The 16,599-nt window shown below is 37.3% G+C and overlaps 1 protein-coding gene across 1 annotated transcript in view; it reads right to left on the bottom strand.

Annotated features, from left to right (window-relative positions):
- LOC106869501 (transmembrane protein 135) overlaps positions 1 to 16,599 on the bottom strand; it is a 674,585-nt gene that overhangs the window by 603,847 nt on the left and 54,139 nt on the right. The window contains exon 2 of the mRNA XM_052968741.1: positions 15,282 to 15,409. Within this exon, the coding sequence (XP_052824701.1) occupies positions 15,282 to 15,409 (128 nt within the window). The remainder of the gene's footprint in view (positions 1 to 15,281; positions 15,410 to 16,599) is intronic.

Genomic DNA, 16,599 nt, shown 5'->3' with positions numbered 1-16,599 from the left:
ATTTGTGCACTTATGTAATTCACGCAGGTGATTTTCAGGATAAAAATCATTAAAAAATGTTTCCACTCATGTAAAATTCGCACCCCAAAATTTTCAGAATTGTCAATATGGCCAGGGGAAAAAAGGTTTTTAATTTAGTTGTATTTAGCATAATTTCACTTATGATTAGATTTTATTAAATTTTCATTAAATAAATATAATTTCTGTTTAACAGGTATCACATTGAAAGCTATTAAATTACAAAATGTTTGTGTTGTTTATAATAAACTTTATTTTACACTTCCTGCCCACAAGAGATTGTGTCTGGTCTTTAGCATACTTATATATATATAATCAGGGGAATTAAAAGGCCAGAAATTGGGGCTGGTGAAGTCATAGAAATTCTCCAACAACCAATTCTGACTCTTTCTGGCTGTATAGCAAGGAGCCAAATCCTGGTGCCACATATATGGCCTTCCAGCAGCAGCTCTCTCCAGCCAGGTATTGACCACAGTCTCCAGAAGCTTCACATAACCCCGTCTCTTCATAATGGTAATGAATGTGTTAGTCAAGTCAACAGAGAATGAGCATCAGAGACCCCTCAGAAATTCAGAAATCAAGCAACCACCTATGAGAGCTGTCATTGATGACATCATAGTTAGTAGCAACAAAAGTCCTAAGAGCCAGGTTGTGGTAGTTAGAGAAGCTCATATAGCAGATGAGTATGAGTTTCAAACTCACAATGTCTATGCTGGTTTTTGGTTCTGAAAAGAGCAAAGGTGACTAAACATATTTCACTTCAGATTAAAAGAAGATCAGATCCTGTTAGATACAGACACATGAGTGAAGAGTCTTTGACAGGACTGAAATCTGAAGAACACAAGCTCCATCAAGTGACCAGAGTTGAGTGGAATGAGGGAGGAGGGACAAGAACTGTGGACAAGAAGATGGAACAAGAACTGTGGACAAGTCTAGGCTCCTAGGAAGATTAAAAGCTGGGTTGAACAACAAAGGATTCTCCTCAGAATTTTCCGGCATTGTGTATCTAGGGAGTCCCCATGACTGTTGTGTAGGGCTTTGGGTGCATAGTGAGTAGCTATTTCCACAAATGTTGGGCTTGAGGTTTAGCTTGAGAAGCATTGGGTTATTCAGGAACAGAAGCAAGCTCGGTCGTCTGTCTAGTTCTGTCAGCAAGGAATTGAGAACATCTAGATAACTAGAATGAAGAGCAATTTGTTGCAGGAATTATTATTGTAAAATAAGAGAAAAATGGAGGGCTAGTACAGGAATTATCATAAGGAAAAATGGAGGGCTTCCTCAGGGAACAGTGCAGCTGAAATACAAAGCCCTTCTTGAGAGTAGCACAGGTAGGCTGAAATATGACACAGCTCCAGCAAGAAGGAGAGGAACCTGGTGCAGGGAAAAGTGCAAGTTTCAGTGGAAGAATACTGAAGCAATGTGGAAAAAATAGATTGTGCTCAAATGAAGTGAGACCAGGCACTGAAATAGAATGTCATCTGGCAAGAAATCTGGAAGTAGAAATCACTCACTCACCCCACCACACACACACACACACAAAGAGAGAGAGAGAGGTTTCTTTCAGCTTACACCTATTAAATCTAGGCTTTGTTTCAGCCTATGGCTATAAAAGATGACATTTACTTGCCCAAGGTGCCACACAATGGGACTGAACCAAAAACCATCTGGTTGCAAAACAAACATCAAAGACACATAGCTGTGTGTGTGTGTGTGTGTGTGTGTGTGTGTGCATACATAGGAGAATAACAGTCGCATATTGTGCTTCACAATACACATCTCGATTTATCTGAAAACAAAATATTTTTCATTGAAAGTGTTCAATACATAATTATAGATTGATTATAACCTTGACAACAATAATGTCTAAAGAAATAGAAAGCAATGACAGAATCTCAAAGATGTCATACAAAGCAAATGTGTGTGTGTGTGTGTGTGCGTGTGGCAGTGGGTAGATACAGGCATGGCTTGTGGTAAGAAGCTTGCTTCCCAACTAAATGGTTCCAAGTTTGGTTCCATTGCATGGCACCTAGGGCAAGAGTCTTTTACTGTAGTCTCTGGCCAACCAAAGCTTTGTGAGTGGATTTGGTAGACGGAAACTGAAAAGAAGCCTATCGTGTATCTGCGTGTGTGTGTATTTGTCCCCCAACCACCGTTTGACAACCAGTGTTGGTGTATTCAAGTCCCCATAACTTAGTGGCTTGATGAAAGAGATCAATAGAATAAGTAGCAGGCTGAAAATCTAGGCCATAAGTATTGGAGGTACATTTTATAACCTACAAATGAATAAAGAGTAACATAAGGCACAGCAAGTGGAAGATGAGCACAGACCTAACTAATAATATAAACACTATCTAAAATTCTGTCTCACTAAATCTGTTTAAAACCATTAAATCACTTGACTGAGTCTGATATCATCATCGTAATCCATCCTTTCTAATTCTGGAACATGCAGCAGAAGTGTAAAGACTGATCCTTCTGGTGGGGTAATGTACTCATGGCGGTGCCATGATAAAGTGCCCATGTGGTGTTATGTAAAAGCACTCTTGCAGTGCCACATAAAAGTCCCTTTGCAGCAACATGTAAAAGTGCCCATGTGGCAACATGTAAAAGCACCCATGCAGCATCACGTAAAAGCACCCATACAGTGCCATGTAAAAGTGCCCATGCGACGCCCATACAGTGCCACATAAAAACACCCAGTACACTCTGCAAAATGATTGGTGTTAGGAAGGGTATCTAGCCATAGAAATCATGCTAAATCAGACTGGAATCTGGTGCAGCTCCTCAGCTTGCCAGCTCTGGTCAGTTTCCAACCCATGCCAGCATGGACAAAGGACATTAAATTATGATGATGATGGGGCAGTTGATTACATCCACTTCGGTACTTGAATGGTACTTTATTTAAATGACCCTGAAAGTATGAAAGGAAAAGTTGACCTCAACTGTATTTGAATTCAGAATGTCAACAGCTGGAAGAAATTCTGCTCAGTATTTTGTCCACCACAGTAAATGATTCTGCCTGCATCCCTAACGCTTTTATATCCATTTTTGTTGGCTGAGATCTGTTTAGACAGTATCCTATGGCTAGACACCGTTTCTGGTACCAACTCTTGTTCTTACAAGTAAAGTATTTTATTTTATCTTTTAGCTTTTACTTGTTTCCATCATTTGACTGGCCATGTCAGAGCACTGCTTTGAAGGGTTATAGTCAAACAAATTAACTTCTGGTGTTATTTTCTTAAGTTTAGTACTTATCTTTTGGTCTCTTTTAAGCCTAGTATTTATTTTATTGATCCTGCTAAGTTATGGGAACATAAACACACCAACACTGGTTGTCAAACAGTGGTGTGGGACAAACACTGACAGAGACACACACACACACAGATATATACAGACAACAGACTTTCAGTTTCTGACTATAAATCCATTCACAAGGCTTTGGTTAGCCAGAGGCTATAGTAGAAGACACTTGACCAAGGTGTTATGCAGTGGGACTGAACCTGGAACCATGTGGCTGGAAAGCAAGCTTCTTACCACGCAACCATGCCTGCACCTAGAATTTACACAAACTACTAAGGTACTGAACTTTGTTTACGATAGATATAAACATTTTCGCCTCAAGAAGAAAGATGTCGATATGAAGATACACATAAGGTGGCAAGCTGACAGGATCATGAGCACGCCAGGCAAAATGCTTAGTGGTTTTTCGTCACTCTCTATATTCTAAGTTTAAATTTCATTGAGGTCAACTTTGCCTTTCATCCTTTTGGAGTCAGTAAAATAAGTACCAGTTGAACACCTGGGCTTGATGTAATCAACTTAACCCCTGCCCCTGAAATTGTCGGCTTCAAGCCAAATTTTGAAACCAGTATGAAAATACACAGAGTCAAACAATCACACAAAGACACGCACACAAAATAAAGCTTCTGTACAGTTTCCATCTTTCAAATTTCACTTGCTGGGCATTGTTCAATCTAAGGTTATAGTAGAAGCCACTTGCTTGAGGTACCACATGACTGTCAAAAATCACATGACTGTGATGCAAACTCCTTAACCTCATATACATGGATGAGAGAGAGAGAGAGAGAGAGAGAGAGAGAGAGAGGCAGGCAGGCAGACAGGCAGACAGGTACTGAGAAAATGTTTTGGTTGTTTTTAGAGTTAATAATACTTCAACAGCATCACTCACAACTGAATTTAACCCAGTATATCAACTGAGCTGAACAAAGCAATAATGTTTATATCTATAGCTATATTTATGTTATAAATTCTTTATCCTCATCAACCATTTTCTTGGTTTTCTATGTGCACACGTGTGTTTTTGTGTGTGTGCTTTATAATAAAACAATACATGTGAGTCTCAATGGTTAGCCACTGTGTGTGTGTGTGTGTGTGTGTGTGTGTGTGTGTGCGTGTGTGTGTATTCACTTATTTTGCTTTCCTTATTTACTGGGATTTTCTTTCAATATCCAATCTGCAGTAATATTTACACATATATCAATTATAATGACCACACACATAAATACACACACACACTGACATAGAAAGATACACACACAAAAACTCTGGTGATAACAAAACTGTTAATACATAATCATTCACATACACACACCCACAAATACATGTCTACTCACACACATATCACACATATAAACATTCATAGACCAGTACAGGCATCATCGTTCAAATCTAAACACATTGAAACATGCATGCACAACACAAAAGCATTCACACACACATACACACACAGATGTACTTGTATATAAGCATACGTTATAGTACACAACTTGAATATTTATATACAAACATGTACACTGAGTAAAATAAATAACAAAAATAAAATAGTATTTATTCTACTGATATACGTGTGTGTGTGTGTGTGTGAGAGAGAAAGAGAATGAGTAGTGCGTATTTAAAGTTTTGCATCTTTAAGGTGTTATTGTCACTTCGTATTTCAATATCCAATCATCTTATTTATTCAGCTTTATGTTCTTTTAGGTTTTCTTTATATTTATTTTATTCTTTTTTCATTTTATTTATCTATTTGTTTATTTATTTATGCATTTATTTTTTTAACCAAAACAAAATCATATAAAAATATTTGCTAGGTAGTTCTGTTATGAAAAACAATTTTCACAGTTCTGCCTCAGAAAGTTCTTCAAATTTATTCACACATTTCAAGAATCTTTTCCTTTCTTTATCTTTCTCTCTCTTTTCTTTTCTTTTCACTATGAACTCTTTTATCAATTCTTCATATTAAATAATTTTCTATTTGTTGTATACTATTTGATTCTATATCTTTAGGCAAAAGAAAAAAAAGAAAACGAGAGTTCTGTCTTCCAAAACAAGATGCTTATAATAATGAGTTACAACTCACTAAGCTAAAAATAAAAAAGTAAAACTTATTGACACATTACTAACAGCAAGAAGACATTCATATATATACGTGTACATACACACACACACACACAAATGGATATATATATATATATATATATATATATATATATATATATATATATATATATATATATATATATATATATATATATATATATACATGCATACACACACACACATGTATGCATGTATACACAAACACATATATATACACGTACATATATACATATACACATATATATATACACATGCACATATATACACACATACATATATATACACACATACATATATATACACATACATATATATACACACATACATATATATATATATATATATATATACACACACGCACATGCACATATATATATACATACATACATACACATATATATACACATACATAAGCACACACAAGTGTATGTACACACACGTATACACATACACACACACATATATATATAAACACACATGCACATATACACACATACACATGCATACACACACAGTTATAATCATCATTAATATCAATATTATCTCCCCCCGCCACCATCATCATTTCACACCATTACCCCCTTACATCACACTTGTCTGGTTCGAAACTGTTTCCAATGCAGACGCCTTGCACATACTTTGACACTTCAGCTCTCACTGGATCATCAAAAGTGCTATGTGTTGAATCCATTGACATATTTAGGGAGGTTTCAGGTTTCCCACCTAAGTTTTAAGCTAGTGGTTCTCAAGCGGGGTCCATATAAGATTTTGTTAAAATTTATGCGCAATAAACTGGTTATACTTCTTGTCAGGAGGCGCAATGGCCCAGTGGTTAGGGCAGCGGACACACAGTCATAGGATCATGGTTTCGATTCCCAGACCGGGTGTTGTGAGTGTTTATTGAGCGAAAACACCTAAAGCTCCACGAGGCTCCGGCAGGGGATGGTGGTGAACCCTGCTGTACTCTTTCACCACAACTTTCTCTCACTCTTTCTTCCTGTTTCTGTTGTACCTGTAATTCAAAGGGCGAGCCTTGTCACACTGTGTCACGCTGAATATCCCCGCTGAATATCCCGTCTGTGGAGTGCTCAGCCACTTGCACGTTAATTTCACAAGTAGGCTGTTCCATTGATTGGATCAACTGGAACCCACGACATCGTAAGTGACGGAGTGCCAACAACAACAACTTCTTGTCATCATCATTGTTTAACATCCTCTTTCCATGCTGATATGGTTTGGATGGTTTGATAGGAGCTGGCCAGGTGGGAACCTGCACCATGCTTCTGTGTTTGTTTTGGCATGGTTATTTTTATGGCTGGATGCTTATCCTAGCACCAACCGCTATATGACGCCGCATGGCGAGGTCAGTTTTGGCATGGTTTTTACAGCTGGATGCCCTTCACAGTGCCACTTCACAGTGTGGGCTGGATGCTTTTATAAAACACAAAATATTTTAACATTCCTAACATATTTATTTATGAAAACAAAAAATAATAGGAATTTTTAAACATTGGTTATGAGGGTTCACCTGAGTTAAGTCGGAATCAAAGAGTCCATAGGTAAAAGTTGGTTGAGAACGACTGCTTAGGCTCCGATTTTTTTTAATGGCTGGATAGCTTTCCAGTAATTTATGTTGGTGCCCAGCGTCGCCTTTCTGGCAGTTGTGCCCTTGGCATGTGTAAGGACTTTCGAGTGAGATCGTTGCCAGTGCCCCTGGACTGGCTCTTGTGCGGGTGGCACGTAAAATACACCATTTTGAGAGTGGCCATTGCCAGTGTCGCCTGACTGGCATCCGTGCCGGTGGCACGTAAAGGCACCCACTACACTCTCAGAGTGGTTGGCATTAGGAAGGGAATCCAGCTGTAGAAACTCTGCCAAATCAGATTGGAGCCTGGTGTAGCCATCTGGTTTCACCAGTCCTCAGTCAAATCGTCCAACCCATGCTAGCATGGAAAACGGACGTTAAACGATGATGATGATGATGATGTGTGTGTCCTGACACCAGAACAGGAAATAAATGTTCTTAATCTAGATTTCAGTAATTTCTCTCTCTATCTTAGTTTGATCCTTGGTGTGTTTTGTGGGGGAAGTAAATAAAAAAAAAAAAAGAAGAGAAGAGAAAGTTTTAACCCATCATCAATATCATCATCGTCGAATTCTACTTTTCTATGCATGTAAGGGTTGGAGAGAATTTGTTGAGGCAGATTTTCTATGGTTGGATGTCCTTCATATTGTCAACTCTTAGTTGTTTCCAAGTAAGGTAATATTTCCCCCATAACGAGATATGTTTTCACAGAAGAATGGAAATGAAAGATACTGCTTGTATAACAGAAACACTTGTATATAACTATCATGCTATGTCATGGCAAGGACACAATAACTGCCATCCACTCCACACACACACATGCAGACACACATGCATGCACATATGCAGACACACACGAGATGCATTTCTTTTAATTTCTATCTACGAAATCCACTCAGCCCAAGGCTATAGTAGAAGACACTTGCCCAAGGTGCCACACAGTAGGACTGAACCTATAACCATGTGGTTGGGAAGCAAACTTCTTAATTACATAACCATTTGTCAGTCCACATTTCAACTTTAGGTATTGTGATGATGAAAGCATCAGGATGACTTGCTTGTGCAGAAAGATATTATCCCAAATTGAGTAACATAGTAGAGAGTAAAGAAATTACAGAAATCCCAATTTAATCTTAAACCATCCAATAAAAATGTCGATTTGTGGCTGATTGTTTTCCTCCTTGTTTGAACTTATAAATTACGAAAGTTTTCATAAACATTGTATAAACCCAGTCTTTTGTAATTAAAGAAAGTCAATCCATTAAAAAGTGTTCTATAGCTCAATTCTATGGAATTAGGCATTGACAAAATAGATGAGGCAGTCTGCAGTCTCTAACTGCTGCAAGAATTAATATTTTATGCACAGCCCTGCAGCTAATTATTTAACAATTAAGTGGTACAAAAAAAAATGTCACAGCAAACATTATTCAAAACATAGCTTTATTAGATAATATGCAGTTTTTGTCTATACCAAATCAGAGAAATATAGATACAAGGTTATTGCCAGTTCAAATATGCTTGGGGAATATTTGAACCTGCAAGAAAGCCATTCACTGTTTTGCCATGGAGAAAATTTCTCACTGTAGACAGATTGCAGCACCACCTACTCATTTTAGAGTGGTTATCTCCTTTTCAGTTACAGAAACCGAACAAGGTGCACTGCAAGCTGATTGTTTCTCTTACAATATTCCCATCATCATACAATGACTGATAGTGCTAATTGGCAGCTACTTTTAGGGGTATTTACACCATTTGTCTACGAGAAATTTTCTCCAAGATAAATTTTCTCCAAGATAAATTTTCTCCAAGATAAATTTTCTCCAAGATAAATTTTCTCCAAGATAAATTTTCTCCATGATAAAGTGAATGGTTTGTTTACGGTTTTGAATATGCTCCAAGCATATTTGAAATGGTAATAACTTTGTATTTATACACACTGCTTAGTGTCTATACCTTATAATTTGTTGAAGATGAGCTGCTGATTAGCACTACCTGTCACTGTACAATGACAGGAATATCATAACAGAGGCAACCTCTCTTATCAGCTCGCAGTGCACCCACTTTGGTTTCTGCGACCGAAAAGGAGATAACCACTCCAAAATGTTTACATCTCACTGTCTGGGGAGGTGGCACTGCAAGCTGATTTTGGTGTATGCACACCATTTGTCTACAGTGAGAAATTTTCTTTGTGACTTAACACAATGAATGGCTTTCTTACTGGTTCGAATATGACCCAAGTATATTTGAACTGGTAATAACATTGCATTTATACACATCACTGCTTAGCGCTGCCACCCAGAACTACAGATGCTATGTTGGAAAGACAACTGGATGAGAAAAAAAAAAACTTGGCAAATAAGATGCAAATCTATCTTGCAGTTATCAATCAAGAAATGGTTCTGGTCAGATCTCACAGCTGTCAACATGGTCAGATATGAAATAAATTAGAAGATGAATGGGTACTGAATGTCATCTAGGGAATTCAGTGAGTTCCAAATGGTAAGTACTACTAAGCTCTTTTCACCTTAACAGAGACACTAATAAAGATTTTGTCTTCATGTATTGTACCTAGAACAAGCCAGAATTGGAGTCGATAACTTTCCAGGCTGAAAGTACAAGAAGAGTTGAACTCAACTCTATAAGCTACCAAACTAATCATTAGTTTCTCAATTTTACTGCTACTTTATATTGGTTGAGAACCTATTTACAGTCCAGGTGGACTGGGTGGTAAATGACTTATTAAAACCCATATCTATAACAATAATAAGAGGAGGAAGTATACATGATGATAAGATATTTTCTAAACAAAAGAAAGGGATAGGATACATGTCAGTGAATGTATGTATGTTAAATACATAGATATGCTCACACAAAAGTAGACACACATATACACATGCAATGACAGATGTATGGAAAACTGAAAGACAGACAGACAGACAGATTGATAAAGACAAAGAAAGAGAGAGAGAAATTTATTTAAAAGAAAACTTTTGTGAAGAAATTCTTAATGTACATCAGTATCAAAATACATATCTATATCATGTGAAAATTTTTTTAAAAAGTGCTTGTAATGTCTTCACACACACACACTCTCTCTCTCTCTCTCTTGTGTATGCACGTAAACATACATATGTAGGCATATATTTAACAACAGTAGATAAGTGTGTAATCATGTGCAGAAATATATTGTAGAATATTTATGAGCAGAGAAAAGGCAATGCAGAGTAATTTAAGAAAACTGCAGTAACTGTTGCAAGAGAGGTGGGGAGGACTGGAGAGAGAGAGAGAGAGAGAGAGAGAGAGTAATGAAATAAATTTGTGGCTACTCTTTCACCTGTGAAACAACAGGTTGGCTGTTTCAGTATTTGGTGACTATGTGAAGTTCTAATTCTAAAATTAACTTCTCAGTGAATGTTAGTCACACTGTTCACCACTAACAAGAGCGTCCAAGACTGCGAAACTAATGCTCTCCCATTCCCGCTACCACTCTTGCACAATGACAAGTTTCCGTTGCAGTAGCTTCCCAATCTAGCGTGGCAGTAGTGAAAAGTGGAATAGTTAACTGACAGCAGATGCTTCTTCCTCCCCACAACAGAATTAACCAGCTGGTCAGTGAGCCAGGCCAGAGGATGCTGATCACTTGACCAATTCAGCTGACACACTTTGGTGATTCCTCACTTCGATATCAAAAGTTGTAAAATCAATATGTTGCCAGTTATGGGAAGTAGAAGCTGTCCTGCAAACAGGAGTTCAATTCCAACAGGAGGTTGAAACAGTCAAAAAGAAATAAACAAGAAGGGCTAAACTAGCGGGTGTTTGGTTCTGTCACTCACACAGTGATGTACTCATGGCAACGATGAGTTAATGATAATGAACCTATATGGTCACTAGACCTACCAGAAATAGCAACCAAATCTTCCTGTAGGGTTCTGTCACTAGCACTAAGATGTATTCATAGCAATAAGGAGTTAATAACAATGAACCTATGAAGTCGCTAGACCTACTAAAAATAACTAAAAATTATACACTCTACCAGCTTAAATAAGGGCATAACATACTAGATAATTTAGTCTCTAAAAAAAAACATACATACCCTAAAAAAAATAGCATTGTCATAGCTGGAATGGAATGCCAAAATGATCATAAGTCAGCTCAGTAAGAAGCAACCAGAAGATAAACAACAAAAACAAATTATGGAAAGTGGGTTACATGACTTTCTGAAAGATAGGAGTCAGGCAGTAGAGGCCGATGAAGCCACCTCAATGAAAACACAAATAGTGAGCAGTGTTCCACAGGGCACTGTCTTGGGACCACTGCTTTCCACAGCCACCTTTGCTAGCTACACAGACGATACAAAAGTCTCACAGAAAAAATACAGAACCCCAGTCATGTTGCACATCTGTAGCAGGAGTTGGACTCAATTTACAGATGGGCTGAAGATAAAATGCAGTTTAATGCTGAAAAATTCCAAACCCTGTGCTACCAGTGTCCAAAACTAAATATGCAGCTTACAGGGTACACTAGTCCACAGGGAGTTACAATCCCAGAGCCTAAATCAGTGAGGGACCTGGGTACCAGCATGAGTGACCTCTTTAATGTGCACTTGGAAAGAGGCATCATCACTCATGCTGATACCTCTTTCCAAGTGCACATTACCAGGATGGAGACAAAGTGCAGTCGACTGGCTGGCTGGATCCTGGGAACATTCAGAAGGAGAGATAAGGAAACCATGATGGTCCTATGGAGGACATTCATCCTCAGCGGACATTTAAGCAATCCAGCAAAGATTCACAAAGAAGATCGTCTCTTTGCAACTGCTCAGCTACTGGGAAAGGCTGAAACAGCTAAGACTCTACTCCCAGGAGCGAAGGCGGGAGAGGTATGCAGTAATATACATCTGGAAGATCCTGGAAGGAATTGTGCCCAATTTTGGCATTGAAAGCTACACCAATACCAGCAGATGTCAACACTGCATAGTGCCAAAGATCCCAGCAATGCTATCATGCTTCAGGAGCAGTTACTGCAACAGCCTGGGTTTCAAGGGCCCACAGCTTTTTAATATTCTCTCAAAGAGCCTGAGTAGTTGTAGGCGTTTTTAAATCAAGGCTGGACCTCTTCCTGTCGAGAGTCCCAGATGAACCTATCTCACAGAAAGAGGTGCAAATGAGGGTAGCTACATCAAACTCCATTCTTCACGAAGTTCCACATATAGTAGGAGGCTCTCAGTAATAACAGTGTAGCAAAACAGCGGTGCAACAGCATGGCCGCAGCTCTGAGCTGAAACTACAGAGGAACAAAAAACAAATATTATATACATATATATATATATCTAATACATATTATATACTAGCAGTATAACCGGACGTTGTCCGGGTGTGACTTATTACGCCATCTACTATAAGTCTTGCTAGGTGAAAATCAACTAAAAAAGAAAGCCTTAGAACGAAAAATCCTTTATGATGTAAATATGTTCATAATTTAAAAGACGATGAAATTAATAGGGAAATTCTGAAGGCTGTTTTGCGTAACATTATTAAACGTACGTAAATTTCATCCGTTTAATTGGTTATACAAATGCTTGTGCAAAACAACTTTTTGTGCTGCCCTGATTATACATAGCAGGGTAATCCCTTTTCACAGGAGCTAGGATGGCAATTTTTGATGAAGCAATTGCTGGCGATCTGTTGCTACACAGTTTTGCTAGAATTCTATCAGATTGGGCAGTAGATGTAGTTGATGCACTTGCCCAAAGAAAACACTTGCCCAAAGTGCTACACAAAACCAAAACATAGGTGAAGAGGGAAACAAAGGTGCTGACATCACACATTCTTGGTATGGACACCAGCAGAAATTACAAGCTAACAAGAGAGCCTCTAGAAGGTCATTCAAATAGCTAGAAGTAGCAGCTAAATTTCCCTAAAATCATACTCTTCTGATATAAAATACAAGAAAGGGATTCACTGGACAATATAGTCTAAAATAAACTGTATGAAAAACAATGGTCTGAAATGTCTTTGATTTTAGGCCTTCTTAGTAAGGACTAGACTAGGATGAGACATTAACAGGCACATGGAAACAAACTGGACAATGGGAGTAAAAGAGTTAAACCACTGTATGTTGGAGCATGCAGTGAGATCCTTAATCAGGCAAATATATGGTGTGTCTGGAACAGTGCATCTTTGAATCAAATCTAGGTTTTTGACTGACTACTTACATGTCAAAGTCTGCTTGATCAGGCTGCCTTTAGGCTACACAATAATTGAGAAAGAAGAAAGCAATAAAATAAAACAAAAAAAAAATAAAGAAAATGAAAGATGAAAATGAAATAGAAGTAAATGAAGAGGATGAAGAAAAAAATGAAAATATAAAAAACAAAAAAAAAGGAAAATAGAAATATATATAAAAAAAACAAAATAAAATAAAAATGGGGAAAATAAAAAAAAACAAAAAAAAACCAGAGCATCAATAACAACAATAGAATCAATGAAAGAAGCAGGAAGACAAAGAACAACATGAGAAAGGAATAGCAGGGTGGAGGTAAGAATTGTGTGTTTACATGCCAACAGTTTGACTTGAAGAACTAAATACACAGATTGTAGGTTCCAAAAACGAAAACAGACATTTGAGTAAACTGTTTTTGCAGCTGGAAGTAAGCTTTAATGAAAAATGGACATTACTAGCTTTTAACAGCCATTAAGACAAACTGACATTTAAAGAATTTCAAAGTAACTATGGGTATTCATTTCTTTTTTTTTGTTTTTGTTTAATTTTTTATTCATTTATTCTTGGCAGAAGGTGGTGGATTAGCAGGATCCTTAAGAGTAATATGATAAATACTTTGTGATATTTAGTTACGTCTCTTCATGTACTGAGTTCAAATTCTGCTGAGGTTAATTTTCTCTTTTATCTTTCTGGGGTTAATAAAACAGATAACAATGAAACATTGGACTAGTTGACACTCTCTAAAATTTGTGGCCTTGTGTAAGAAATCTTAACTCCTATTATTATCACTAGGGAATAGGGGATGCAGAAACAGTAGAATAGTGGACAAAATGCCTTGGTAGTATTTTGTTAGGTCCTGAGTTGAAATTCTGCAAAGGTAACACTCTGCCTTTCATCCTTCAGGGGTTGATAAAATTAAGTACTGAAATTAAGTATATTTCATTATATCATCCCATTACATTTGAGGTCTAGTTTCTATGTTAGAAATAAACATTGTTATTGCTACAACAAGTAAGGCAGCGAGCAGGCAGAATCTGTCTTCACATTCAGAGTTCAAATTCCACTGGGATCAACTTTGCTTTTCATCCTTCCGGAGATGATAAAATGAGTATCAGTTGAATACTGGGGTCAATGTAATCAACTTACTCCCTCCCAAAACCTCTAGCCTTGTGTCAAAATTCGAAACCAATATTACATAATTAGGGGGCAAATAACCAGAAATGGTAGAGCATTGGACAAAATGCCTTGTGGAATTTATTTCAGCTTCTTGCAGTCTAAGGTCAAATCCTACTAAAGTCAGCTTTGCCTTTTATCATACTGGGGTTAATGAATAAAGCACCAGCCTAGGGCAGTGGGCTGATGGGATTGTTAAGGCACCAGATAGGAGGCTTTGTAGTATTTTTTCAAGCTCTTTCCATTCTGAGTTCAAATATAGCCATTGTGTTCTAAAGTCGTAGACTTAATCCATTGCCCAGTTTAACACCTTCACTTTGGTGCCTTAATTGGGGTTTACTTTGTTTGGTGCAAGCATTCAGGCATATCTCCAATTTGAGGATATCTTTCTCCACCACCCCTGGTCTAAGAAGCCTTGTGCAGTCACACAAACTTCTCTAGAAATAGTAATTAAATCTCCTTCAAATCACATCTAATAGTCTTTAGAAAAAAATGCGTAACAGAGCTACATAGTCTGGAAAAAGGAAAATACATTCAGCAGTCACACCTATCTTACAATGCCTTAAGACATAGGTGTGCTTAATGCTAAGGTTGATCTGTGCACTAAACAATAACGACTATATTATCATTATCATAATCATTCATTGACATATTGAATGTATTTCTCTGACATTAATACCAATAACAATAAGGAACTTGTTTTATTATTTTGTAATCATGTTTCTAATTATTCTTGAAGAGGAGCAGTACTCAGGCATTTTATTAGCCCCTCCCCCCATGTTTTTTTTTTTGTTAAAGACTGGAAGACAGTGAAAATAATGGAGAATCATAACAAGGCAGATTATGAAGATGAAAGAAATATATGCTAACTAAAGTACAAACTTACCGCCACAGGCAGAAGAATGTCACATAACTATAAGCATTTGTTGATAAGAAGAGTGAAGAGTGTAAGATTTCTGGAATGAGTTGCTTCTTGTAGTATTCCCGTCCTCGTTTTCTGACAATGGCTGCAAACTGATAAAGTGTATTCATATTAGATGCAGAAAGATAAGCAGAAAACAATAGATGCAAATAGAATGTTTGCTTCTAACATGCAAAACAATAAAGATAACATAAGGTCATATATACAGCCATAACAGATTGAAATACTTATATTTAGTGTTCTTTCTCTACCATCCTGAGTTCAAATAGGCTTTCATCCTTGTAGAAGGTAAAATGAATGACAAAATAAGTACCAGCTATATACTGAGGTTTGATTTAACAAAAATCAGCTACTTAACCATTTAACATTTAAACTGACCATATCTAGCCAAAATAATCTATCTGTTCTATCTTAAAACTGGCCAGATCTGGCCTCTTGTACTTGCCCTACAATATTATTCTGAAAATTAACAATCATGTCATTGACATCTCAAAGCTACAAGGTAATGAATGACTAATTCAAATCAATGAACATCATCATCTTTATCATTTAATGTCCATTTTCCATACTGGCATAGGTTGGACAGTTTAACAGGATATGGCCAGCTGAGGAGCTTTCTAGGCTTCATGTCTGTTTTGCCATGGTTTCTATGGCTGGGTGCCTTTCCCAATACTAACCACTATACAGAGTGTACTGGGTGATTTTTACACAGCACTGGTACAGGTGTGTTTACATGGCACTGGTACAGGTGCTTTTTACATGAAACCAGCCCCATGAGCCTGCAAGATTAGGAATGCTCAGCTGGAGAAGGATGCAGGGGACATGCCTGTATGCAAGAAGAACTACGATTTTACTTAGCTTGATGTGTCTTCTCACATTTTATGCAACTTGAATTGTCTTCTCAATGTGCATAAATAGGCATGACATTTGACAGAGAAATCTGAATGCTAAAGGGTTAATGACAATATGAAACATTTTTATAGTTTGTGCAATCAATAAAGGATTACAGAGGTAGAAAATTGGTCAAGTCATCCAATGCATTGGATAAGAACACCTTAGAGTATTGGGTCAGGTACTTTACATTCTGAGTTCATAACCTACTGAGATCAACTTTGCATTCTTTAGGGGTGGATTAATAAAATACCATTTCAGGGTGGTAGATTGGTGGAATTGCTTGAGTATATCTATTCCAGTTCTTTGCATTCCAAATCAAATTCCACTGCCTGTCACTAGCTTTCTCAAACCAGTATATATATATATATATATATATATATATATATAT

This window comes from Octopus bimaculoides, chromosome 1 (assembly GCF_001194135.2).
Source record: "Octopus bimaculoides isolate UCB-OBI-ISO-001 chromosome 1, ASM119413v2, whole genome shotgun sequence".
NCBI classification, from domain to species: domain Eukaryota; kingdom Metazoa; phylum Mollusca; class Cephalopoda; order Octopoda; family Octopodidae; genus Octopus; species Octopus bimaculoides.
The sequence above is the reverse complement of the archived record's forward strand: the minus strand, read 5'-3'. Positions and strand labels throughout refer to the sequence as shown.